The 27,847-nt window shown below is 41.6% G+C and overlaps 2 protein-coding genes across 2 annotated transcripts in view; both read right to left on the minus strand.

The window, feature by feature from the left end:
* LOC122558864 (putative monocarboxylate transporter 5) overlaps positions 1-16,428 on the minus strand; it is a 64,874-nt gene extending 48,446 nt beyond the window's left edge. Inside the window, exon 1 of the mRNA XM_043707724.2 lies at positions 15,717-16,428. Within this exon, the coding sequence (XP_043563659.1) occupies positions 15,717-15,806 (90 nt within the window). The 5' untranslated portion in view covers positions 15,807-16,428. The remainder of the gene's footprint in view (positions 1-15,716) is intronic.
* Positions 16,429-17,170: 742 nt separating this feature from the next.
* The window catches only part of LOC148147929 (uncharacterized), a 45,586-nt gene continuing 34,909 nt past the window's right edge, over positions 17,171-27,847 (minus strand). The window contains exon 4 of the mRNA XM_087994112.1: positions 17,171-27,508. Within this exon, the coding sequence (XP_087850238.1) occupies positions 27,363-27,508 (146 nt within the window). The 3' untranslated portion in view covers positions 17,171-27,362. The remainder of the gene's footprint in view (positions 27,509-27,847) is intronic.

Below are 27,847 nucleotides of genomic sequence, written 5' to 3' on the forward strand. Positions count from 1 at the left end.
AGGGGTCACCGCTTCAAAACTGTGAACAAGAGAACTAGGATTGAGATGAGGAGAAACTTCTTTATTCAGAAAGCTCTTAGGATTTGGAAGACGACGGAGGCAAATTCCATTGGAGGTTTCAGTAGAGAGGTGGTTATATAGTTGAAAGTGATTAATTTGGAGGGCTACAGAGATAGGACTGGAGATTATGAGCAGCTGCGCAGCTCTTCAGGTGCCAGTACAGACATGATGGGTCAAATGGCCTCCTTTGTACTGTAAAATTCCATGACTCTATAACATCAAGATTAACTAATCTTCTTGATATTTTTGAGGAGCTAACAGAAAAATAGGCAATGCAGTAGATGAAATTCATTTAGATTTTCTAAGGGTCTTTAAATAAGGTCTTGTTCTCATATATAATTGGGTTTGCTTTCTTTAATGTGATGTGGCATTGTTGGCAAGACCAGAATTTCTTATCCATTCCCAATTGCCTGTTGAAGCAAATGCAAAAGGGAATTAAGAGACAATCACATTATCTGCCAGGTAAGGATGGCAGGCTTTCTTCCCTAAAGAATCTCAGTGAAATTTTCTGTCCAGTGTATAATAAGTAACCGAAGAGAGTACACAGGAATGATACCAAGAAATGATCAGGTAAATGATCAGGCTGGGTCTCTCTTCTTTGGAAAGAAGGCTGAGGGATGATTCGTGTGAGGTCGTTAAAATTATCGAGTGTTTTTTGTGATGGTGTTATAGTTTTAAGAGGTGTATTTTGTCATAGCTTTTTTAATGAAGAGAAGCTGAGACAGTGGTACAAAGCAGTCTGCTTCAAGCCAATAAAGTAAACAGCTTGTGAGGCCTTGTTTTTTTTTTAAAGTTGGAACAATAGAAGCAGCCTGAATGGGTGGGGTCAAGATTCCACAGAACCAAGATATTTAGTTTAGCTGCTGTGGTTCTGTTCACCAAGCTGGGAATTTGTGTTGCAGACATTTCGTCCCCTGTCTAGGTGACATCCTCAGTGCTTGGGAGCCTCCTGTGAAGTGCTTCTGTGATATTTCCTCCAGCATTTATAGTGATTTGTATCTGCCGCTTCCGGTTGTCAGTTCCAGCTGTCCGCTGCCGTGGCCGGTACATTGGGTCCAGGTCGATGTGCTTATTGATTGAATCTGTGGATGAGTGCCATGCCTCTAGGAATTCCCTGGCTGTTCTCTGTTTGGCTTATCCTATGATAGTAGCGTTGTCCCAGTCGAACTCATGTTGCTTGTCATCTGAGTGTGTGGCTACGAAGGATAGCTGGTCATGTCGTTTCGTAGCTAGTTGGTGTTCATGGATGCGGATCGTTAGCTGTCTTCCTGTTTGTCCTATGTAGTGTTTTGTGCAGTCCTTGCATGGGATTTTGTACACTACATTGGTTTTGCTCATGCTGGGTACTGGATCCTTCGTCCTGTTGAGTTGTTGTCTGAGTGTGGCTGTTGGTTTGTGTGCTGTTATGAGTCCTAGTGGTCGCAGTGGCTGTCAGTTCAGAAATGTTTTTGATGTATGGTAGTGTGGCTAGTCCTTTGGGTTGTGGCATGTCCTCATTCCGTTGTCTTTCCCTTAGGCATCTGTTGCTGAAATTGTGGGGGTATCCGTTTTTGGCGAATACATTGTATAGTTGTCTTCTTCCTCTTTTTGCAGTTCTGGTGTACTGCAGTGTGTTGTGGCCCTTTTGAACAGTGTCTTGATGCAACTTCTTTTGTGTGTTGGGGTGGTTGCTTTCGTAGTTTAGGACTTGGTCTGTGTGTGTGGCTTTCCTGCATACCTTTGTGGTGACATCTGCAACACAAATTCCCAGCTCGGCGAACAGAACCACAACAATGAGCACCCGAGCTACAAATCTTCATACAAACTTTGAATTTAGTTTAGCTTTCAGTAGCTGTTGCGATTGTGAAAGCTACTACATCTCTCTCTCTCCCTTTGCCAAAGCTAAAAGCTTGGGTTCTCTTCCTGCTGCTATAATTGTATCTGTCACAATTTCCTTTACTGATTTTGCCTTCGCCAAGGGTGTGTTTATGGGATGTTACTATATTGGAACATCTAATGAGTAGTTTATTATTTTGTTAAATTTTTCAATAGAGTTACATTAAGCCAATTCTTTTCTTTCATTTGTACTTTGTTTGTATTTTAAGAATAGAGTCATAGAAATGTACAGCATGAAAACAGACCCTTCAGTGCAAATTGTCCATGCCGACCAGATATCCTAAATAAATCTAGTCCTGTTTGCCAGCACTTGGCCCATGTTCCTTTAAACCCTTCCTATTTATATACCCAGCCAGATACCTTTTAAATGTTGTAATTGTCTCAGTCTCCACCACTTCCTCTGGCAACTCATTCCACACAAGCACCCCCCTCTGCATTAAAAAGTTGCCCCTTAGGTCCTTTTAAATCTTTCCCCTTTCACCTTAAACCTATGCTCTCTAGTTCTGGACTACATTCTATATCTTCCATATCCTTCTTCACAGTAAACAGTGATGCAAAAGACTCGTTTAGTATCTCCCCCATTTCCTGCGGTTCCACACATTGGCTGCCTTGCTGATCTTTGAGGGGCCCTATTCTCTCCTGAGTTACCCTTTTTGCAGAATTATATTTGTAGATACGTTTTATTTTGCTCGAAAATGCACAATCTGCAGGCAGCCAATGCAGGCAGTCAATACATATAATATTTTGTAAATTCCACTTTGGAAATAGAGCCAGTCTTACTCAAGATTGGAATACAGACAGACTCTGACCTCAAATATTTAATGCATTGTCTGAGCTGAGAATCCACCTTTTGTTATAAAACCTGAAGTTATCTCGAGAAGGTGACTTAAAAGAAATTCTAGGATTTACATATTAATGAACCGAAACCTGCAACCCATTCTAAAAGATTAAGGATTTAACAATCCATATTACAGGAAGCTTTTCCTGGGATTTTTTTCCTATGTGCTGACAAGGTCACGAAGCCACAGGTTGAAGCAAGGGTAGAAATCAAGGAATAGTGACAAGGAAGTTGAAGTTCAGTTCTCAGAGACTATGTTCAATCAAATGGTTGATTAAAAACAGGAACAGGCGAAGGAAATGTAGATATTTTAAATTCAGAGAAATTAGCTGTATTACAACAGAAAAATGAAAAACTACAGTAGTTGTATCAACAGCATACACAGAAGAAAAATCTGTTACTATCTTAAAAATGACATCTTGATGAGGAAATGAAGAGCCTTACTTATTCAGGTGGATGTGAAATGGGCAGAAGTTCATCAAATTCCTGTGACAGGATAAACTTCCTGTTACAGAAAGTAGTTACTGTGGGTAGCGCACGAATTACCAGCAGGTCAAAATTTTTTAAAAAGTACCTGGTTTACATAAAGATGTGGTTGAATTTTACTAGACATGTCACATATGTTGGGTATTTGGAAAGTTCAGGCAGTGTTAAAATCAGCACCCTTACTACCATTCTCGCATTTAGGGAATATTTTACAAAATGCTTAATTGATTATATTGGACCCCTACCTAAACCAAAAAGTGGTAATCAGTCTTTGTTGACCATAAAGCACAGGTCTACTAGATTCCCAGGGATCATTCCATTATGCAGTATCATGGCTAAAAGGATTATAGAAGAGTTTCTCAAATTTTCTACTAGATACAAACTACTCACAGAAATACATTCGGATCAAGGATCAAAATTTACATCAAAATTATTCAAGTAAATTATGCTTAGTTTAGGAAAAATACAATTCACTGCTTACCATCCAGAATTGCATGGAGTATCAGAATGGTGACATCAAACTTTAAAGACAATATTGAGGGCTTATTGCCAAAACTATGCAGAAGATTGGGATAAAGGAATTCCATTTATACTTTTTGCATTTAGGGATGCACCTAATTAATCAGCTAAATTCTGTCTATTTGAATTAATTTTGGGGCATGAAACAAATCAAGTCAAAATCAGTGAGCCAGAGTTCGATGATCACATATTTGAACTATGTGTCAAACTTTAGGGTAATATTAGAATGGGTGTGTTGGCTTGACAGCATTTAAAAGTAACACTGTATGTGATGAAACAGGAAGCAGAAAAGAAATCAAAAAAAGTCTCCCAGTGGTAGGCGAACCTTTAAAGACCTTATCAAAAGGAAATTGAGTGAGGTGAATTATTTAATAAAAAACACCAGATAGAAATAAATCACATAGTGTGTCATGTCAATATGCTCAAAATGTATTTTGATAGGGAAGGAAATGTATTACTGGTTACAACACAGAGTGAAGAAATAAGTTCAGATTAGTCTGGATTGGACATTCCTCAAATTAAACTGGATGAGTAAGTTCTCAAAAATTGGGATAAACTATTGAGTTAACTTCCAGAGGAAAATCAAAATAACCTGAAACAATCACATCAGGAGTTATGTGGGAGTAAGCTCGGAAGTACTAAACTGATTACGCATGATGTAGATATCGGAAATGCTGTTCCAATAAACCAAGATCCTTATGGATTTGACCCTCTAAAGTTGGCACAAGATCAAAGAGAGATTGAATGCATGCTCAAAGACAATATAATCGAAGTGAGTTGCAATGAACAGTGTTCATCCATAGTAATGGTGACAAAACCAGATGGTACCCAATGATTAGGTGTGGACTATTGCCAAGTTAATGCAGTTATAAAATCTGACTCACAACCTTTTCCACATTTCGAAGACTGTATTGAAACAAGCAATTTATATTTCAAATTTGGACTTACTTAGAAGATACCAGCAGGTATCTTTATCAGAAAGAGTGAAAGAAATTTCAGCTTTCGTGACACCGAGTGAACTGTACCAATTTAACATGATGCCATTTGGTTTGAAAAATGAGCCAGCCACATTTCAAAGACTAACCAATTGGGTTATTTTGGGATTACCCAATTGTCTGGTGTACATTGACAATCTGGTGACTTTTAATCACGCATAGAAGGAACATTTGGATCATTTACCAGAATTGTTCGATCAACTTCAGGGATGGTTTTGGTAATAAGAGTGAGTTCGCAAAAGCCCAAGTCACATTCTTGGGCTATGTTAATGGACATGGACAGATGGCCTCATGGGATGTGAAAACAATGGTCATTGGTGAGTTTCTCATACCATCGATGAAGTGATCAGTACTACAATTTGTGGAACTGAATGTTTTTTTATCAGAAGCTCATACTGAATTTTAGCCATGTGGTTGCTCCATCTTGAAGAAGTGCAGAAAATTTCAATGGGTGGAGCAATGTCAGAAGGCATTTGACAGCCTGAAAGCTTTTTAACCACTGTCCCAATTAGCCACACCTAATTACACAAAATCAATGACTGCAGATGCTGGAAACCAGAGTCTAGATTAGAGTGGTGCTGGAAAAGCACAGCAGTTCAGGCAGCATCCGAGGAGCAGTAAAATTGACGTTTCGGGCAAAAGCCCTTCATCAGGAATACAGGCAGAGAGCCTGAAGGGTGGACCACTCTAATTACACAAAGCCATTCAAAGTGGATATGATGCAAGTAATGTGAGTATCAATGCTATACTCTTGCAAGAAGATAGAAAGACCTATTGGCTACTTTTCCAGAAAATTAAACGATCATCAACAGAAGTATTCCACAATTGAGAAGGAGACCTTGTGTTTTGTGTTGATATTACAACATTTCAATATTCATATTGCCAGTTATGTTGTCTGAGTCAATAACATCCCTTTTTTAAAAGTAAGGATAAAGCTACCAGGCTGTTTAGATGGAGCTTATCATTGCAGCTGTTTAATTTGAAAATTAAATTTAAGCATGGCAGGATGAGAGAACATGAATGCCAATCCAACATTGCAATTCTGATGAAGGAAGACAGAGGGGCTTGGTGCTGGGAGAAAACGGTCTGAAGTAGACTATTGTAATGTTTTTACCTATTGTAATGAATATTTGCATGCTTACAATCAATGTAATGTACATGTATTGTAGTGTAATAATAGAGTAAGACTAAAGTGTTTTTTAAAAATTGAAGCCATCTGTATATTGATGGTTCATTTGTTTTTGAGGGGGGAGGTTTTAGAGGTGTATTTTGGATTTTCTTTATGAAAAGAGGTTGAAACGGAGTTGAAAAGCAGTCTGCTTCAGGCTAATAAAGTAAACAGCTTGTGGGGCCTTTGGGTTTTTTTTAAAGTTGGAATAATAGAAGCAGCCTGAATGAGTGGGGTCAAGCTCTCACCGACTGTTAGTTTAGCTTTCAGTAGCAGTTGGAGTTGTGAAAGCTGCTAAATCTCTCTCCCTCAGTTTGCTATGGTTAAAAGCTTGAGCTCTCTTCCTGCTGCTAGAACTGCATGGGGGAATAATCTATTTGCTGACTTTGCCTTTGTCACGTATATCTTTATGGGATGTTACTATATTGGAACAGTTAATGAGTAGTTTATTATTTTATTATGTATTTCCATAGAATTACAGTTTAGCCAATACTTTATTTTTACTTTTGTTTTTTCTGCTTTTCAACTATAATGTATGAATAGAATGTGTTTTGCTTCAAGCCTGATAGTTTCACCAATCGAATTGCATCCAGAACACCGCCTGGCACTTGCCTTTAAAATAAGAAAATCCTTGGGTTTCGGCTACCTTTTTAAGTGGGTTTGGTTTGGTCCATAGCATTAGATAGAGTGAAGACAGAGAGAATACGTCTTAGGTTGGTGACCTTTCATCAGGATAGAAAATATGGCCTCACTCTTCCAACAGTTTACTCGAGTTCTGAAAGCAGTTGGAATGGGTCACACATACTCAGCAGCCTCAGCCCTAGTGGTGGACTTGAGCATGAGGAGGAGATTTGCCCATGTACAGATAACTGTGGCCAGAGTGCCTCCATTGCCTATGATCATCTCCCCACAATGCTGCGTCCATTCGGATGGACATGACAAAATGTTGAATTCAACACATGAACCACTCAGAGGTCAATTTTGTTTGACTTCAAGCTTCATCAGAAAGCGTTCCAATTTTTACCTCGTGGGTATGAAACAGCAGGATGGGACCATTTGCCGCCACCGATTAGCCACTGCCCTTTCACCGCCGAGGACGCTTAGCCACCGCTCATTGGCCACTGTGGATGACTCACCACTGCAAGTGTTTGTAACTCATTTTTATGTATAAACCAATAAAATGATTTTTATTTCACCTCTTTTTTTATCAATATGTACTATGTTGTTGTACAAATAAAGGGGACTGAGAAGTATGAAAGAACAGGCGGGAGGGAAAACAATCAGTACATATATATATTTCCAGTGGCGAATAGTCTCCAGAGGTCAAAAGACCCCAGTGGAGAAACGCTGGTGGCGAACCGGCAGTGGCTAATCGGCGGAGGCGAATCATCACCAACCCATGAAACAGGTATCATGAGTAAGTCTCACTCTAGCACTAACCACTAGGGCTTTCAATTGGTCACTCTTCAGATCTCTACAACTTCCCCTTTTGAATTGTCTGACTCTTCTGAATGAAAAGCTTTCTATTCTGCAGAGGGACACATTCAAACTCACTGTGCAGAGTTGCTAATTAGGATAAGCAGCCAACACCCACCATTCTTCAGCTGTGGATTAAGCCATCTCCACTTCAGCCACTGATACTTATCTTAAGTATCCAATAAGTTAACCCTCCCCTTAGAGTTATTTGGCTTAGATTAGCAGCAAAAGCTACCCATTAAATTCGAGTTTAGAGACAAAAAAACTACAGGTGCTGGAATCCAAAGTAGACAGGCAGGAGGCTGGAAGAACACAGCAAGCCAGGCAGCATCAGGAGGTGGAGAAGTCAACATTTCAGGTGTAACCCTTCTTCAGGACTAGGGGTGGGTGTAGGGGAAGCAGGGTGGTGAAGTGAGGCTAGGTGAAGACAGGTAGAGGGTATGACCTGGTTGGTCAATGGGAGGAATGAATCCAGTAAGTAGCTGGGAGGAGTGAAAAGGAGGGGGAGAGACTGGGAAGAGGTTGCGGAAAGAGATGGGAGGTTATTTGAATTTGGAGAATTCAATGTTGAGTCCTCCGGGAATTCGGGTGCCCAGGTAGAAGATAAGCTGTTGTTCCTCCAATAGGAATTGTAGTTTGTTTGGGCAATAGAGGAGGCCAAAGATGGTCATGTCAGAAAGGGAGTGGGAAGGGGAATTAAAATGGGCAGTGACTGGGAGGTCCAGTCGGCCCCTGTGGGTCCGGCTGTGATGCTCGGTGAAACATGCCGAGTTTACGTTTGGTCTCCCTGATGCAGAGAAGACCACATCAGGAGCACCTGATGCAGTAAACTAAGTTGGAAGAGAGCTGAAAATGTGTTGCTGGAAAAGCGCAGCAGGTCAGGCAGCATCCAGGGAACAGGAGAATCGACGTTTCGGGCATAAGCCCTTCTTCAGGAAGAGAGGCAGGTGAACCTCTGTCTCACCTGGAAGGCCTGTTTGGGGCCCTTGGTGGAGGTGAGGGGTGGTGTACTGGCAGATTTTACATCTTTTCCGGTTGCAGGGGATGATACCTGAGGGTTCGGGGGGAGGTTGGTGGGGAGAGTGGCGCAAACCAAGGACTGTCAAAGGGAACAGTCCTTGCGGAATGCAGAGAGGGGTGGGGAGGGCAAGATGTTTTTGGTGGTGGGGTCTAGTTGAAATTGGTGGTGTTTAAGTATGATGCATTGGATGCGGAGACTGGTGAGATGATAGGTGATGACAAGGGGGACTCTGTCTTTATTGCATTTGGAGGGGGATGTTTGGAGCAGTGAAATGGGGAATGGAGGTGGTGCATCTCAGATGACTCAGTTCCCTTTCTTGACCTCTCCATCTCCATCTCTGGCTATAGTATCCGGCCAGACGTTTACTACAAACCTACGGACTCTCGCAACTACCTGGACTACACCTCCTCCCACTCAATACCCTGCAAGAACTCCATGCTGTTGTCCCAATTCCTCCGCCTCCACTGCATCTGCTCAGATGAGGAGACATTCTACTTCCAAGTATCCCAGATGTCCACCTATTTTGAACAACATAGTTTTGTCCCCTCTGTCATTCAGATAGCCCTCCATTGCACCACCTCCATTCCTTGCCCCACTGCAGTAAACCCCTCACCTCCAAATGCAATAAAGACAGAGTTCCCCTTGTCCTCACCTACCACCCCACCAGTCTCTGCATTCAGTGCATTCATCCTTAACCATTTCCATCATCTACAACTAGACCCCACCATCAAGAACATCTTCCCCTTCCCACCCCTCTCTGCCTTCTGCAAGGACCGCTCCCTCCAACAGTCCTTGGTTTGCGCCACTCTCCCTAACAAACCCCCTGAACCCCCAGGTACCTTTCCCTGCAACCTGAAAAGGTGCAAAATCTGCCAGTACATCACAACCTCACCTCCATCCAAGGCCCCAAACAGCCCTTCCAGGTGAGACAGAGGTTCACCTGCCTCTCTTCCAACCTACTGCATCAGGTGCTCCTAATGTGGTCTTGTCTACATCAGGGAGACCAAACGTAAACTTAGGGAATGTTTCACCGAGCATCTCAGCCTGGCCCGCAGGGGCCGCCTGGACCTCCCAGTCACCATCCATTTTAATTCCCCTTCCCACTCCCTATCCGACATGACCATTCTTGGCCTCCTCTATTGCCACAATAAACTAAACCGCAATTTGAAGGAACACCACCTCATCTTCTGCCTGGGCAGGCGACAGCCCAGATGACTCAACAATGAATTCTCCAATTTCAAATAACCTCCCTTCCTTTACCCGACCCCTCCCCATCCCTTCCACTCCTCCCAGCCACGTACAGGATTCATTCTTCCCATTGACCAAGCAGGTTGTTCCCTCTACCTCTCTTCATCTGCCCCCACTTCACCACCCTACTCCCGCCACATCCTTTATCTGCAGCTCCCCTTACTCCCACCCCCAGTCCTGAAGAAGGGTGACACCTGAAACATTGCCTTCTCCACCATCTGATGTTGCCTTTCTTCCAGCCTCCTGCTTATCTACCCATTAAAATTTAGCAAACCTCTGCGGTGTGTTTGTTAGTTTTTTCCAATGGTTTAAATCTTACATTAAGGGGATGTCTTGATGTGACCAGCAGCTCGGTAGACAATCACACTGAAGTATTTATACACAGTAAAGCTGAAAGCACTTAAAATCCTTCGCTTAAGGTTTAACATTTGAGATAATAAAATCATAATTTATTTTGCTAAGTTAAAGCAGAAACAAAGATAACAGATACAGAAATTGCTGGAAAAACCCAGCAGGTCTGGCAGCATCTGTGGAGAGAAATCAGAGTTAGCGTCTTGGGTCGATTAACCCTTCCTCAGAACTGTTTATGTTTCTGATTTACAACAACTGCATTTATTTTGATTTTTAACAAATATATCAAGTTCAAAAATGCTAAAAAATATAAAAGAAAATTGTTTTTTTCATCATGATGCAAGAAATTGTGTGTTTCTTGAATTTAAAATAGCTTTTCAGGAACTGTTAGGGTGTCTAACAATAATTACAAAATCAATATGCTGGAAAAAAAACCCAGTTCCATTTCATTCAACAAGCTGTTACTTTCTCAAGGGTTTGTGCAGGGAGATTAACAATATATGAGTCAAAGGTCTTGACAATTCTATTTGTTTCTGCAATTGCATTCAGAAAAGATCCCTTAACAGCATATCCGCAAGAGAATCAAAGAATCACTGACCAATTTCTGTATTATTCAGCACAAGTGCAAAATCCAGCAGTCGCTGTCAATTTCATTAGCGTAATGAGAGAAATGCTGTCAATGCCTTACAAACGTCTAGCCACTATGTCTTTGCATCTGACACTGCGCTAACTTAGGAAGGGCTGTGAAATGCAGAATGGAGCCAAACTATTGTTTGTCCCCCAGTACTACAGGGAATATAGATGGTTAATTGTCACTCTATACATTTCATCCAAGCTGTCTCCTCCAGGAGACTCAGCTCATTTAGAAATATGGAACATTTTATGCTCTCAAAATTTTCAATCACTCTGAAGCACAAAACAGGCAAGTTATGGTCACCGTTCATGTTTGCAGGTGATTCTCTTGAGTTTGCTTTGAAATAACTTTTTATATTGGCTGTACACAAGGAACCCAATATTGCCATCAATCTATAAACTTCGAACAAAGTATAGGAAGTTTCTGCCAGTGACATGAAGAGTTATGACAGAACTCAACTGAGATCTATAACTTATTTCAAAAAATAATTCCAACTTGCCAATATGTAGTTGCAAAGTTGCAGGAAATATTAGCCAGCTCCATGTAGAGAATTGCACTTATTGATTTAATAACTTATTAAAAGAAAATCAATTCTTGGATTCCATAAAGGAGAAAGGGAATAAAGAACATCTTAATAATAATTGCACTCCATATTTGAAGACAACAGCCCAAACCGTGGGTTCAGAAACATGGTACAATTAAAGCTGACCTGTAACAAATTCAGAATAGAAAGAATAAGGTAGGAAATTTGACCCCCGGAGAAAGGCTGCTCCAGCACTTGTCCAAGAGGTATTGAAAACATGGACTGACTCCTCCACTTCAGTCAGTTTTTATGATATCATCTCATTCACCTTGTATAAATTTCCACATTACTTGTACTTCATCAACTTGCTACAGAGGCAATGTGACAAACTGTGGCACATGAAAATGTTCATTGTCCTTTATATATGCAGCTTTTTCCCTAGATTCACACATTGCTGAGATCTTTTTTGAAGAGAAGCTGAAACATTTTCAATAATGCAGTCCTCAGGGCAACACAGTTCAATATGAGTGGACTGTCATGGTTTCTTTGTCACAAGGGAAAAGATATGGAATGCATTCCACTGTGACATGACATTATTTATAGCTCATTTTGCAATACAAAGTCATATAAATTATACACCTTCATATAACACTGACATGATGTAATATGCCCATCATCCTGAGCAACAAAAAAAAAACTCACAAGTGAGAATGACTAAGCAACTCTTGAACAAGAGTAAACACATGATCAAGCTCTTTAACTTGTCCTATTTTTGTGATGCAACTAGAGTGAAACACAAAATGCTACAAAGCTAAAGTGAAAGGTATAAATACATAAACTGTTAACTGACTGGAATTTCAGTGAAGAAAGAAGCCCATTGTTTCCACATCAGTCACCAGTGGAGCTATCTGCAGTAATCTCAAAGTAATTAAAATAGATTCATTCACTGGCTTCATGCATATCCTTACATCTTCTGTTCTGCATCTTTTAACATGCAGCTAAAGTTGTTCAAGAACAAAATATACCCATTTCAATGAGGTTTAGGTTAAAAATCGAATTCTTTGCCATTTTATACCAATTATCAGCACCGAGTACAGTTTAACCAGATGTGGCATAGATTAGGTGCACAATTAAGAATCCATGAAACAGAGCCCTCACCACTTGGCTGGATGAGTGTGATTCCAAAACACTCAAGTTTTTTTTAAAATCATTGAGGACAAAGCAACCTGCTTGATCGGCAACTCATCCACCAACTTAAACATTCGCTCCCCTCACCACAGCAACAGCCATGTATGCCACCTACAAGATGCACTACAGTTTCAAACTGAGCCTCCCTCAACAGCATCCTCTGAACAAGTGACCTCTACCATCTAGAAGGACAACAGCAGCAGACCTACGGAATACCACCACCTACAGATTCCTGTTCAAACCACACACCATCCCATACTAGAACTACATCATCGTTCAGTCACTATCACAACATTAAAACACTGAAATTCCGTCAGTAGCATTGCCGGTGCACCTACAATATAAAGACTCCCACATTCAAGGCGCCATCACACAATCAATTTCTCAGGGATTAAAGCTGACGAACAACAAGTGCCAGCCTGACCCTCATCTCATGAAAGACTTTTTTTCTTAAAATAGATATGCCATCCACAAAGCCAAATGTGTTGAAGTACCAGGTTTCTCCAGCATCCTGCGGGAAGGTATACTCCCATCCACAGCCATGAAGAGGGTCATCACCTTCTTTACGGATCAGAGGACAGTGAACTGAAGCAGGGCGGCATGATGGCTCAGTGTTAGCACTGCTGCCTCGCAGCGCCAGGACCGGGGTTCAAGAAGGACACTCACCATCATCTTTTCAAGGGCAAGTTAGGGATGGGCACTAAAATTTCAAGCCAGCCAAAAATATCCACATCCCTAACAAAGTGAATAAAGAAAATGATCTTGTTCAATACCAAAGCAGGTTTGAAGCAATAGACTGGTCACTCCTATTTCTAACGTTCACTTCATCTATTCAACCGAATGCTTAAATCCCTCAATTAGGTGGATGGCACAGTGGCTCACTGCTGCTTCAGAGGACCAGGGACCCGGCTTTGGATTCCAGCCTCGGGCAACTGTCTATGTGGAGTCTGCATGTTCTCCCAGTGTCTGCATGGGTTTGCTCCGGTTCCCTCCCACAATCCAAAAGTATGCAGGTTAGGTGAATTGGCTATGCTAAATTGCCCACAGTGTTCAGGAATGTATAGGTTAGGCACCTTAGTTCAGGGTATATGTAGGAGAATAGGTCTGGATGTATTACTCTTCGGAGGGTTGGTGTGGATTTGTTGGGCCAAATGGCCTGTTTCCACACAGTAGGGATTCTATGTTGTTATTGATGTCCAGTCTGAAAGACCGTTTCATGAGGAAATTCATGACTACAGTCACCTTCACAGCCATCTTTGCCCTGTTAGAATCCTGCAAGCCCAGTTCCAAGTGGTGAAAAATTTCCATGACCATCTCCTTTGTAAAACAGAGACATTGCTCCTAACTTCATTTGAGTTAAGAGAAAATGCTGTTAAAAGACCGTCGGTGCATAAAGCCTCCTTCAGACAGTCTTTTACCCCCTTCTCCTCCTTCTGGTCGTCTGCATTGTCTCTATTTTGTCCTCTGTCACACTGCTGACAAAGAAAGATGGAAACTATCACTCACATGTTTGGGAACAAATGATCTGAACAGAACCCTTGAAGCCAGAACTACTGTCTTCTCCACATGTAGCACTGAAACTATGGGTAAAAAGGAATAACATTATGGGGCCATATACAGCTGACAAACCAATGATTAGAGTAACAAACAATCAAGTCGGCTGACCACCTTGTCAAGGCAAGTGAAGGAACAATATATTCTTCAGGCACGAAGATATATGACTTGTAGGAGCACTTGCAAATGTCGTATTTCCAGGCATCTGCTGTTTTGTTCTACTAGGCAGATGATAACATGGAAGACACTGTCATAGGAACATGGGACTTTGGAGCCAGCATAGGCCATTCAGCCCTTTGAACCTGCTCTGTAGTAAAATATTGCAGAGTTGCTGATGAATGGAGTGTTAAGCAATTAGGCTACTTCATTCTGGATGGTGTCAAGCTTCTTGATTGTTGTTGGAACTGCACTCATCCTGTCAATTGGGATGTATTCTATCACACTCCTGACTTCTGATCTGTAGATGGTGGACAGGCTTTGGGAAGTCAGGAGGTAGGTAGCATGTTGCAGAGTTCCCAGTCTCTGTTCTGCTCTTGTAGCCACAGTATTCATGTAGTTGATCCAGTTAGGTTCCTGGGCAAAAGTGAGGACGGCAGATGCTGGAAACCAGAGTTTAGATTTGAGTAGTGCTGTAAAAGCACAGCAGGTCAGGCAGCATCCGAGGAGCAGGAAAATTGACGTTTTGGGCAAAAGCCCTTCATCAGCAATTCCTGATGAAGGGCTTTTGCCCGAAATGTCGATTTTCCTGCTCCTTGGATGTTGCCTGACCTGCTGTGCTTTTACAGCACCACTCTAATCTAAACAACAGTTAGGTTCCTGGTCAATAGTGACCTCAGGAAGTTAATGTGTCCAATAAAATACACGTCATAGATTACCCATGAAGGCCATTTAATAATCAAAGGACATTAACTGTGCTCTTACCAAATTTTCCCACAAGTCGTGGAACAACCTAACAAGTGCTAATAAGGTACAGTGCAAAAACAAAAATGATGTACACTGTTAGCTTTTGTCATTTTTCATATTGCTGTATATTCTGTTTGAGGTGTATAAGTTTATGTGGGACATGGTCAAGATGGATAGCAAGCAACTGTTCAAGAATAAGGGCACACACTTTTAAAGTAAAAAGGTAGAAGGTTTAGAGGAGATTTGAGGAAAACAAATTTTTACCTAGAGATTGGTGGGAGCACTGCCTGGGAGGGTAGTTGAGGTGGGAAACCTCACAACCTTTAAAAAGAACTTTAAATGTCATAACATTCAAGGTTATGGGCCTACTGGTAGAATGTGGGGCTAATGTAGATAGAAGTGTATGAGACTCGATGGGCCAAAGGGCCTTTTGTGTACTGTTTGATTCTCTGCCTCACCTCATTCAAACCTGAGCTACATCAATACCAATTATTCTTCTGTGTAACTACAGACAGTATCTCTAGGTCTTATCCCCGGTTGTAATCTCAGAATTCACCTTTCAATACTCCATCCCTCGAACACTGGAGTGCATTTCCTTCTGTTTCATATGGAAAACTAACATTCCCCAACTCCGTCTGGCTCTATTTATTTCCGGCAGACAGACCTTAATCAAGTAAATCCCCTCCCTTTAAAAAAAACAATTCTCTGCTGGGATGAGAAATTCCTCTGACCCCCCCACCTTGTTCTTTTTTACTGCAGAAATTCCGATTTGTAGCAACCACGCTTAATCCATTCACCCAAACTCTGCAATCCGCTACTGAGATTGCAACAGGTAGTTCTTGCAATTCATTCTGTCAGTGGAAAAGTTTTCACTCACCGCAAAGAGATCGAAGACAATCACCCATCCCCAGCCTCCCTCGGGGGGGTCCCTCACTCTCTGGCGTTGGGAGCCTTTTGGATTACACATTGTGTTGGCTCCTGTTTAATTTTGTTTTTTCTCTCTCTCTGTGAGCCGTCGATTCTCTCTCTCTCAAATTCCTCACCGGGCTCTCTCCAGCCTGTCTCTAACAGCTTCTCTCCCCTGTTCCACAGGCTCAGCCTACCCCTAGTGGTAAACGTCCACCAACTCAAAACATAGTTCCCAGAGAGAAAAAAAAGCTGACAAGGGCGTGAGTTGCGAGATGAGATTAGCCATCGTTCAGGAAGTAAAGGATAATGTATTTTTTAAATTCACGAACAGGATATTTGGCGTCACTGCATTTTTTTTTCCTATTCCGTAAGTGCACAGAGGGCAGTTGAGAGTCAACCACATTGCTGTGGGTCGAGAGTCACATATGGGTCAGACCAGGTAAGGAAGGCAGGTTTCCTTCACGGAAGGACATTTGTGAATCAGAGGGTCACCAATAGACTTGTAATTCTAGATTTTGTTTCTAAAAATTGATTGCAAATTTCAACATCTGCCTTGGCAGGATTTGAACCCAGGTCCCCAGAACAATACTTGGGTTACTGGATTTATAAAAACAAAAGAATGCTGTAAATCAGAAACAAAAACAGAAGTTGCTGGAAAAGCTCAGCAGGTCTGGCAGCACCTGTGCAGAAAAATCAGAGTGAAGGTTTCAGATCTGGGTGACCCTTCCTCAGAATAGTTTTTGTTTTTGTTACTTATTTAATAGACTGGCAAGAATATCAAGATTAGAGTTTTGCTGGAAAAGCACAGCAGATCAGGCAGCATCCGAGGAGCAGGAAAATCGACATTTCGGGCAAAAGCCCTTCATCACCCAGCCATCCCCCACATCATTTCCAGGCCACTGCAATGAGCTAACCCGAGTCAAATCATGAGGGCATTAAAATCTTTATCACATTTTTTTCTCTGAGCATATTCATATTAGAGAGAGAAAGAAGAGATTCTTGGGTAACTAACAGCGATGAATCTTCCAATTGGGTAAGGGAGCCTTTTCACTTTCCGATTGGCTAAGGTGATGGAGTACTTTCAAGCGTGACCAACCAATAGCAGGCACATTGGTTGATGTTAGGATGAGGTGTGTGACGAATCAATCTATGCCTGTATGCAGGAAGGTGTGAGTAACATTCAATTTGGGTATTGCTGACTACTCAAGTTCTACACAACCAATCATCAATTGAGATTTGGGCTGATAGCAGTAAGTAATGTCACAACATACTCAACCTTTCAGGACCATAGGAGAAAGGGACTCACTGGATTGCTCTATAGAGCACTGCCATGCTTTTGATGGACTGAATGGTCTCCTCCTGTTCCATAATGATTCTATGGCTCTGTGATTTCTGTTCTATAAAATGTATGCTTTACTTAGATACATAAAGGTCACATGTAATAGATAACGACATCTTAAGAATCACTATTGACCAGGAGAAATTGGATCAATGATAAATACTATGGTTATTAGATCACCTCAGAAGTTTAGAATTCTGTAGTGAGTAACCTCCTGACTGCCAAAAATCTGTCCACTATCGACATGGTGAATTTCAAGAGCCTGATGGAACACTCTTCACTTTTCTCACAGCACCAACAACAACTAACATGCTCAACACAATACAGGACCTTCAAGAAGGTCTTGTGGCAGAATGGGGAGCGTTCCTGCCTTTAATACTATGGGGCATAAGTTTAAGGCAAGCCGGGAAAGCTTAAAGGAAATGTGCGAGGCAAGATTTTTTACTCAGAAGAAGGTGAGTGCCTGGATTGTGCTGCCAGTGGTGGTGGTAGAAACAGATAAGATAGCAACGTTTAAGAGGCATTTGGACAGAGGCATGAACAGGCATGGAATAGAGGGATATGGTGCATATGCAAGCAGATGAGATTAGTTTAGAATGGTATCATGGTTGGCACAGACATGGTAGGCCAAAGGGTCTGTTTCTGTGCTGTACAGTTTCATGTTCTACATCAGGAGTTTAAGTCTCACTCCAGGACTTGATGGCTAATGGAGGTGCATTCATAACATAGTCAGGTTGACTATCAACTTGTAAATCCTTCTAAACATGTCAATGGTAGTAAGAGTGGAGGAGATTCCTGGGCAGTCTAGTCATGGAAAGAAATTAGAACTGCTCTTATTAATATCCACAGTTCAAGGCTACAATATGAATTTAAAAGTTTATGTTGCCACAGCAACTAAACATAAAACCACATGACAGCAACTATCCTCCTCACATCTTTTTCATGGAATTACACTTGTCCTTAATGAGAATTTAGAATTGAACAGTAGATAATTATAAGAATTGAATTGAATTGAATGATTTATTCACACATGCATTTTTTAAAATAGTACTATGAAAAGTGTTAATTGTCACCATACTCTGATGCCATTTTTAATTACCTGAATGTATGAAAAAATACTGCTAAAGTAGAGTTCAAGAAGTATTTTATGTTATCATTTCTATGCCATGCTGATTTTTGCATTGAAATCTTTGTTTGGCACTTTCCTATTCCAATATTACGAATTCTAAGCTAACATCAACGGACCTTGGTGACATTAAATGCAGGGGAACAATATCCTACATTAAATTGTTAGCCAAAGCAATGTACACATGACATTTTTCTCATTTATTGTGAGACTTAGTTATGTTTACAATGCCCTTAGACTGTCAGAAAAATACACTAGCAAATAAATTTGTCAAGAAAAACATGCAATGATTCACCATGCACACAAGGACTAATACTGACAAGCGAATGTTACAAAGGACAGAGACAATTCTGTGTGGAAATGTTTACTGAGTATAGGATGCTCCGTGGTGGCGAAAGTAAAATGAACTTGTATCTTTGCCACATTTATATTACATGTCTATCAAAGGGTGCAAATGTGCTACTTTATGTTGAGACAACTGTTAATTTATTTAAAATTAGATTGCATATTATGATTAATACCTTCACAACCACATCAGGATTGATGCTTTATTTGTAGCTGGACTGAGAATAGATAACGTAACAAGAGGTTGGTGATAGTTGACTGAAAATACTTTATTCTCACGATGAACTTGGTGGGCTGAATCTTAAGTAGAAGTCAGCTATGTGTCAATTTTGATGAGTTTCCTGGAGGTATTCTCTCCATGAGCCGGAACAAAAGTTCTGACACTATCTTTTCAAACTTGCCCTCAATGCCTACAGACCATGACTCTGGTGCCTTGCTCCTCATCTTCCCCAACTCACTACAGGTGAAGGTACTGGCCACTGTAGGGACCTCCTGGGATTCCTGCACTGGCACCATCTTTAAAGGCCAGATGTGCACCCAGTCAAATGCTGACAGTGCAGATTTGCCCTGTCGATTCCTATCAATTGCCCAGACATATCAGCCAGAGGGAAATTAGCACCCCGCTGTGCCAATGGGGGCTGAGGGTTTCTGGTGTTTGGGGGTTGTGTGCAATTGTTGCCAAAGGAACATGCCTAAGATGTTGCTGCCTGGTGTCCAAGATGAAAGAGCAAGCAACAAGCTGGAATTGCCAGGAATTACCAGCATCTAGTCTCCAGCTAGTGGATGGGAGAATAGGAAACTGCATATTATTAAGTTAAAAATCACATGACACTAGGTTATGGTCCAATAGGTTTATTTGGAAGCACTAGCTTTCAGAGCTCTGCTCCTTCATCAAGTGGTTGTGGAGTATAAGATCGTAGAACACAGAATTATTAAGGCAAGTTGACATAATAAGGAGTAATGTTAATGAATGTTAATTGGGTGTGCGGGAGAGAAAAGTAATCTGGATGCAGGAGGCAGCCACACCCCTTGGATTGTCACTGAATTTGGTCAGTGGTCAGGGTCGTTAGGGTGTGACTACGAGTGAGGCAGGTAAAAGGAGTCTCAGCCCTTGAGCTAATCAAAAAGATTTGGGGTTCTTCCTCCCTGTCTGGATGCAAGTAGAGGCTATAGCGAGGATGAGCAAACTGACCATAGCACCATGATACAGGAAGCCATTCAAGAAGAGACGGAAAGAGAAATATAGCTGTAAACGGGAATAATAAAATAGGGGAATTGACATTGTTCTCTGTGGCCAGGGATGAGAGTCCCAAAGGTTGTGTTGCCTGCCTGATGCCTGGGTTTAGGATATATTATCTGGGCTGCAGAGAAACTTGGAGTGGGAGGTGAAAGACCCAATTGTCGTGGTCCACATGGGTACCAACGATATTGGGAGAAAGAAGAAAGAGGTACTGCTGAGGGAATATGAGCAGCTAAGGGTTAAATTAGAAAGCAGAACCAAAAAGATAATAAGCTCTGGACTGCTAGGAGAAGTCGTGTGGGAGAAACAGGTTCAAATTCATGGGACATTGACATAAGTACGAGGGAAGGCGAAGTTGTTCTGTTAGGACAGGCTCCACCTGAATCAGGCTGGGGTCAGAGTGCTGGCAAATCACAGAACTAGGGCTTTAAACTAAATAGAAGGTTGGATTCAGTTGTACAGAAATTATGGAAAAGGTTAAAGGGGGAAAAGCTCAGCAGAGATTATTAAAGTTTCCAGAACAAGTAACAGGATGCTGAATATGAAGAGGCTCAGGAATCCAAGCTCAGGCACAGCAGATAAGAGGACAGCTATGAGAAGGACTGAGGGTGTTGTGCACACAGGATATGAAAACCGGGTTGATGAGCTTGGAGCACAGTTTGAAATTTGCAGTTATAATGTTGTGGGTATCTCAGAGATGTGGCTGCAAGGGGAATAGGGCCTGGAACTAAATGCCAAAGCATACACATTGTACCCCAAGGACAAGCAGATGGGTAGAAGGGGCAGAGTTGCCTTGTTAATAAGAAATGAAATTAAATCGATAGCAAGATGTGATATCAAGTCAGAAAGTACAGAACCTGTGTTTGTCGAGTTGAGGAATTGCAAAGGAGAAAATGCCTGATGGGAGTTATGTGCAGAGCGGCACGGTGGAACAGTGGTTAGCACTGCTGCCTCACAGCACCAGAGACCCGGGTTCAATTGTCTTGGGCAACTGTCTGTGTGGAGTTTGCACATTCTCCCCGTGTCTGCGTGGGTTTCCACCTGGTGCTCCGGTTACCTCCCACAGTCACAAAAATGTGCAGGTTAGGTGAATTGGCCATGCTAAATTGCCCGTAGTGTTAGGTGAAGGGGTAAATGTAGGGGAATGGGTCTGCGTGGGTTGCTCTTCGGAGGGTCAGTGTGGAGTTGTTGGGCTGTAGGGCCTGTTTCCACACTGTAAGTAACCTAATCTAATCAGACCTCCCAGCTGTAATCAGGATGTGGGGAAGAAAATAAGTCAGGAGTTAGAAAAGACATGTAAGAAAGGCATTACGGGAACATCATGGGAACTTCAATATACAGATGATCTGGGAGAAACAGGTTGTTAGCAGATCCCAAGAAAAAGAATTTGTGGAATGTCTCACAAGATTTTTTTTTGGAGTAGCTTGTGGTAGAGTCCACACAGGAACAGACAGTTCTGGATATGGTCATGTGTAATGAGGCAGACTTGATAAGGGAGTTTAAGGTGAGGAACCCCAAGAGGGCAGTGACCATAATATGATATGATTTAGAGATGCCGATGTTGGACTGGGGTGTACAAAGTTAAAAATCACACAACACCAGGTTATAGTCCAACAGGTTTAATTGGAAGCACTAGCTTTTGGAGCGCCACTCCTTCATCAGGTGGTTGTGGAGGTCTCAATCCTAACACACAGAATTTATAGCAAAAATTTACAGTGTGATGTAACTGAAATTGTACATTGAAAAATTGATTGTCTGTTGAGTCTTTCATCTGTCTGAATACCATGATAATTTCACTTCTTTCATATGTAAATCACAAAACCTTTTTTTTAAAGTTGCATTCTCAGGTTTGCTATTAGTTAGGATTGAGCCCCCCAATATCACCTGATGAAGGAGCGATGCTCAGAAAGCTAGTGTGCTTCCAATTAAACCTGTTGGACTATAACCTGGTGTTGTGTGATTTTTAACATAATATGATAGATTTCATTCTGCAGTTTGAATCAGAATGAATCCAATGTGACAGTATCACAACTGAGTTCCTGTAAAGACATAAGGGAGGAGCTGGCCAGAGTTGATTGGAAGGGGAGCCTAGCAGGGAAGACAGTGGAGCAGCAATGGCAGGAATTTCTGGGATAATTCAAGAGGTATAGCAGCAATTCATCCCAAGGAAGAGGAAATATACTTGTGGGGCGGGGGAGGGGGGTGTTGCTGAGGCAAACAAGACTTACAAGGGAAGTCAGGGAAAACATGAAACCTAAAGAAAAACCATACAATATGGTGAAGACTAGTGGGAAGCCAGAGGATTGGAATGCCTTTAAAACTAACAGAGGACATTTATAAAAGCAATAAGGGACAGTAGATGAAATATGAGGATAAGTTAGTTCGTAATATAAAAGAAGATTGCAAGAGGTTTTTTTAGATATCTAAATGGTAAAAGACAGACAAGAGTGGACATTAGACCATTGAAAAACAAGGCTGGAGAAATAGCAATAGGGAGCAAAAAAATGGCGGAGGAAATGAATAAGTAGTTTGCATAAGCCTCCACACTGGAAGACACCAGCAGCATTCCAAATCCTCAAGAGAGTCGGGGTACAGGTAAGTGTAGTGGCCATCACTTAGGAGAAGGTGCTGAGGTAACTGGAAGGTCTGAAGGTGGATAAAATACCCAGATGGACTACACGCCAGAGTTTTGAAGGAGATAGCTGAGGAGATTGTAGATGCATTGGTGGTGATCTTTCAGGAATCGCGAGAGGTGGGGGTGGGGGGTGCCTGATGAACAGAAAATGGCTAATGTAACACCTCTGTTTAAGAAGGAATGGAGGGAGAAGATGGGAAATTATAGGCCGGTTAGCCTGACCTCAGTTGTTGGTAAAATGTTTGAGTCCATTATTAAGGAACAGATTACAGAGTGCTGGGAAATGCATGAGTCTGCACAGCTTCGTCAAGGGGAGGTCATGCTTGACAAATCTATTAGAAATCTTTGAGGTGGTAATGAGCAAGTGAGACAAAGGTGGACCAGTGGACATAATCTATTTGGATTTCCAGAAGGTCTTTGACAAGGTGCTGCAGAAGAGGCCGCTAAATAAGAGAAGAGCCCATGGTGTTAGGGATAAGGTATTGGTATGGAGAGAAGATTGGCTGAATGGAGAAGACAGAGAGTGGGGTCTTTTTCAGGATGGCAGCCATTGACAAGTGGAGTTCCACAGCTGTCAGTGTTGAGACCACAACTAGTCATGATATACATTAATGACCTGGATGGAGAAACTGAGGGCATTGTTGCTAGTTTGCAGATGACATAAAGACAGGTAGAGGGACAGGTAGTGGAGAAGGACTTGGACAGACTAGGAGAATGGGCAACAAAGTGGCAGGGAGGTGTGGGTGATGCACTTTGATAGGAAGGATATTTTCTATTTGGGGAAAGGCTTCAGAAATCGGAAGCACGAGAGGACTTGTGAGTCCTAGTTAAGGATTTCCCTAAAGTAAACATGCAGGCTCAGTTGACAGGAAAGCAAATGCAATGTTAGCATTCATTTCAAGAAGACTAGAATACAAGAGCAAAAACATACTGCTGAGGATGAGGACTGCATTTGGAATATTGCAAGCAATTTTGGGCCCCAAATCTAATGAAGGACATAGAGGTCAGTTGAGGTTTACAAGAATGATCCCAAGGATGAAGGGCTTATCATATGAGAAGCGACTGAGGACTCCTTACCTGTACTGGATGCAGTCAGAAGGAAGAGAGGGGATCTGATTGAAACTTACAGAATACTGAGAGATCTGGATACAGTGGATGTGCACAAGATGTTTCCACTCGTAGGAGAGACTAGGACTTGATGAAGAACTGACTTGAGAAGCAATTTCTTCAGGCAGAGGGTGGAAATCTGTGGAATTCATTGCTGCAGCAGGCTGTGGAGGCCAGGTCATTGAGTCTTTTTAAAACAGAGATAGATAGGTTCTTGATTAGTAAGGGGATCAGGGGTTGCAGGAAAGAGGTAGGAGAATGGGGGTGAGAAACATATTAGCCATGATCGAATAGCGTAGCAGTCTTGATGGGCAAAGTGGCCAAATTCTGCTCCTTTGTCTTATGGTCTTCATCCATGCAAGTAGGCCTCTCACTATTTACTAGTGAGGATCTCATCTCACTATCCAACGTTCAGTTGGAAAATGGAATTTTTTGGTCTCAGTGTCAAGAAGCCCCTAACTGCCTGCAATTCCTCAGCCTCCACTGCCTCCTCAGATTTCCTGTGATTCTCCTAACTTTCAAACCATTGCCCACATCATTCAATGGCTGAGAAGATTCCACTGTTACATCTTTCCTCTCTGGCCAATGAACCATTCTCTGAAAGGCTGACGACTGCAAAGTCCTTTTAATTCCACTTCAAAAAGTCAGTTATACATTGATAGGCCTTATCTTAATTCTGTCCATTCTGCTGGCTTGTGTGCAATATAGCAAGTACATAAGAATGTGACTGGGTGGCATCATCTCCAAATTATGCAAGTTGTCTAAGGGCAGCACGTTGACTCAGTGATTAGCAGTACTGCCTCACAGCGTCAGGGACCCAGGTTCAAATTCAGCCTGGGGTGACTGGCTGTGTAAAGTTTGCACATTTTCCCCGCGTCTATGTGGGTTTCCTCCAGGTGCTCCGGTTTCCTCCCACTGTCCAAAGATGTGCAGATTAGATAGATTGGCCATGGGAAGTGCAGGGTTACAGGGATAGGTGGGGGCAGGGGGGTGAGTCTGAGTGGGATGCTGTTTGGACTTGTTGGGCTCTGTGGCCTGTTTCCACACTGTAGGGATTCTATGTACCGAGATACATTGGAAAGCAACTCGAGAATCACAATTTCTCCCATTCCCCTGATGTGTAGGAAAATCCTGGATTGACCTGACTTTTCTTCCCATTGTCATGATTAGGACCAGAAGTGGAGAATTGAAAGTGTAAATCTATATCACAACACTCCAAACCTCTGTAATGCTGCCCTGACCTAATGCCTACACACTATCCTTACTAACAATGAGGTATAAATATCCTTGTTCAACCTTCAACCTTCTCCCAATGACAACTCTAAGATTAAAATCTTGTCAGGTGTGGCACAGTACACAGGTACCAAATACACTGAACTGCTTCCTATCTTGGTGATAGCTTTTAGAATATTTCTGATAACTGAAAGGAAACCTAGTCTCAACTGCTTGTCACGATCACCAGTGCTGAACACAACAACTTTCACAAGAATAGCCAGCGATTACATAACTGGCCAAATTCATCTTTATAGCTTCAGGTATGTGCCCATCCTGCAGGCACCCTTTGTACATCACATCTAGAAATTTCCACAGAAAAGCTCAATGCCTATAGGGCATTCCATCAGGATTGTCAAATTCATGATAATAGAGACTTTCTGGATATTGATGCTTACTGTCTGTCAAATAGAAGATTACAGAACAGTGATTATTCAACATTACACGTAGTACCAAGAACTTGAACTGATGATAGAATACTTGGTTGATACAGGGATGTTGGAATTTCATATCTGACCACGTCCATTTAGAATTTCTGATAAGTCTATCATTCTAAATGCAACATATTCTATATATATTTAATATAAGTTTATACAATAAGGCTGTTCTTTCATTAGAGAGAGACAACTGGCAGTGGTTTAACCTGAGGGTTACCACAGTTTACCTCAGATAAGGGGAGAGGGTGAGGAGTAGAGTCTTTCATGGTCACCTCAGCCAGTGCAGGAACTTAACTGAGACTGTTTGCATCATTCTGCATTGCAGACCAGCCAACTGAGCTAACCAACAGTAAATCGCAGATATCTGAACTACAGCCTGTAGCTTTAGTGACCTGATACATGAATCCTTCACAACTCAGTTCGATTTGCAATGAGATTTGCTTTTTTTAATGCTTGTTCTGTTTTAGTTTTCTGGATCGGAAATGACTGATCAGAACTCTAAGACCTAAACATGCCTTGAAGCAGAAAACTAAGATTTGATGGTGACCTAGTCAGATCTGGATTTCTGATACACATGCAAATTAATAGGAATATTGCTTTAGATTCAACAAGTGACCCATGAGACTCCGTGCTGTCTTAGTAAGTGATTCACAAAGACTAAAAGCTTCAACACTCCTACAGCAGTATGCTTAATGTCCAGCGCATTCACTGCCTGATATCATTTGTATCATGAAGTATTGCAACATGCAGGGTACAAGTTGCCTGCAGTTGCAAATTGACTTCTGATTTTGATAGCCTGTTTTATTACTAAGATATAATGCATTTCTAAACCTTGCAAACCATGCCAGAGCACTCATAACACCATGGGATTGGACAGTGGGAATATTCCATTTATTTAAAGGAGTCTTGAGTTACAAAAAGAATTGTTGCATCAGAGGGTCACTGATGAATTTAACATGACCTTGGTCTTACTAGATTTAAGACTGGACACCAATGTGCAATTTGTGCACTTTATTTTACAATGAGTAAAAGAAGTCACAAAACATTAAACTGTTAACCAGTGGCAACAATGTAGTTGCATTGACAAAAAAAAAGTGATGAATTCTAAAAAGGTATTGTGCATATGGTTAATAGTCTGGAATCAAAAGATGAACAACTGTCATGCTGAAAATCCAAAATGCAAAAGAAAATATTAGAAGTGCTTAATAAAATCTGGGAGGAGAGAAACAAGGTTAAGGTTTCAGGTCTAAAATAAAAACAGAAAGTTCTGGAGAGGTTTAGCAGGTCTGGCAGCATCTGTGGAAAGAGAAACAAAATAAATGTTTCAAGTCCGACATGACTCTTTAGTTGAGAAGTCTTTAACAGTTTTTCTCTGCACAGATGCTGCCAGTTTCTCCAGCATTTTCTGTTTTTATTTCAGATCTCTAGCATCCACGATATTTTGCTTTTGTTTAAGGTTTCAGGTCTGTGGGATTTTCATCAGAACTGGAAAATGCCAATGATTTAACAGTTAAAAGCAAGAAAAGAACCAATAGAAAGGGAATGGAAGTGGGAAGTGAGGTCGAGTTGGAGAACAATGTATGCTAGATTATTCCTGTTTTACCACCAACTCTCAACTCAGCAAAAACCATCTACATCTACCTTAGCCCCATCATTTGTTATTTTACAGGTGCCATATCAATCCTTTTTGAGAATTCTATACTCACATTCATCATTTAATTTGTTCTACATCCCTCACCCACAAACCCCAACACCAACCCCTTATAAACTCTGTACTTGCTTATAAGTTATTAAGTCTTTTGATAGCTACCACTTTTGAAGAGAAGTCATAGACCTAGTCATAGAAGCATTAAGTCCTGTTTCAGTCTCCACGTACACTACCAGACCTGACGAGTGTTTCTAGCACTGTCCTAATTCTTGGAGTCTTCTTTCTGGCTTTGTTTATATTTGCCAACCGCACAGTCAGAGCATGTGACAGACAGGATTGGATAGACCAGCACCTAATGTTTCTGCTTAGCTAATGGTTAGCTCTGGTAAAGTGTTCATTAGGGGAAAAAACCCTTGTCATCACGATTATGTTTTCAAGAGAAATAGTCAGTCTTTGAAACATAGCTCATGCATTATTGATGAGTGTGTCCAGGCTCTCCGTGACATTCATCAGGTCTTGTTGTGTGTGGCTTGTAAATTTCATGTGCTTCATGCTCTGGTTCAAGGAATCCAACCGATGGGAAATCTCCCCTAGCTCTTTGCGCATTATCTCTGTTAAGATTAATGAAAGAAAAAATCAGTTTACGTCTTGGGCTGTGATCTGCATTCAGAATTACTTCTTGAAGATTAGTAAAATCCTCCTACTCTTTATGAACTTGGGAAAAGCAGCTCCCAAGATATTGCTAGTGCAACTTGATACTGCTGGATCAAAGTCAGTCCCCTCCCAAACTTTCCTTCCCACTGGGAAGAGAGGATCTAATCCCTTGTTGGATTCTTGCCCCTAGCTGAGTTTAGGACTGGAGCATTGTAGAGAATAGGCTGTCTGGCAGAAAGCAGAGAGTGGGGATAAAATGGTCCTTCTCAGTTTGGAAGCCGATGAAAAGTGGGATT

This window comes from Chiloscyllium plagiosum, unplaced genomic scaffold (assembly GCF_037043375.1).
Source record: "Chiloscyllium plagiosum isolate Xiang-an unplaced genomic scaffold, Cpla_swu_hap1 HiC_scaffold_14, whole genome shotgun sequence".
Classification (NCBI taxonomy): domain Eukaryota; kingdom Metazoa; phylum Chordata; class Chondrichthyes; order Orectolobiformes; family Hemiscylliidae; genus Chiloscyllium; species Chiloscyllium plagiosum.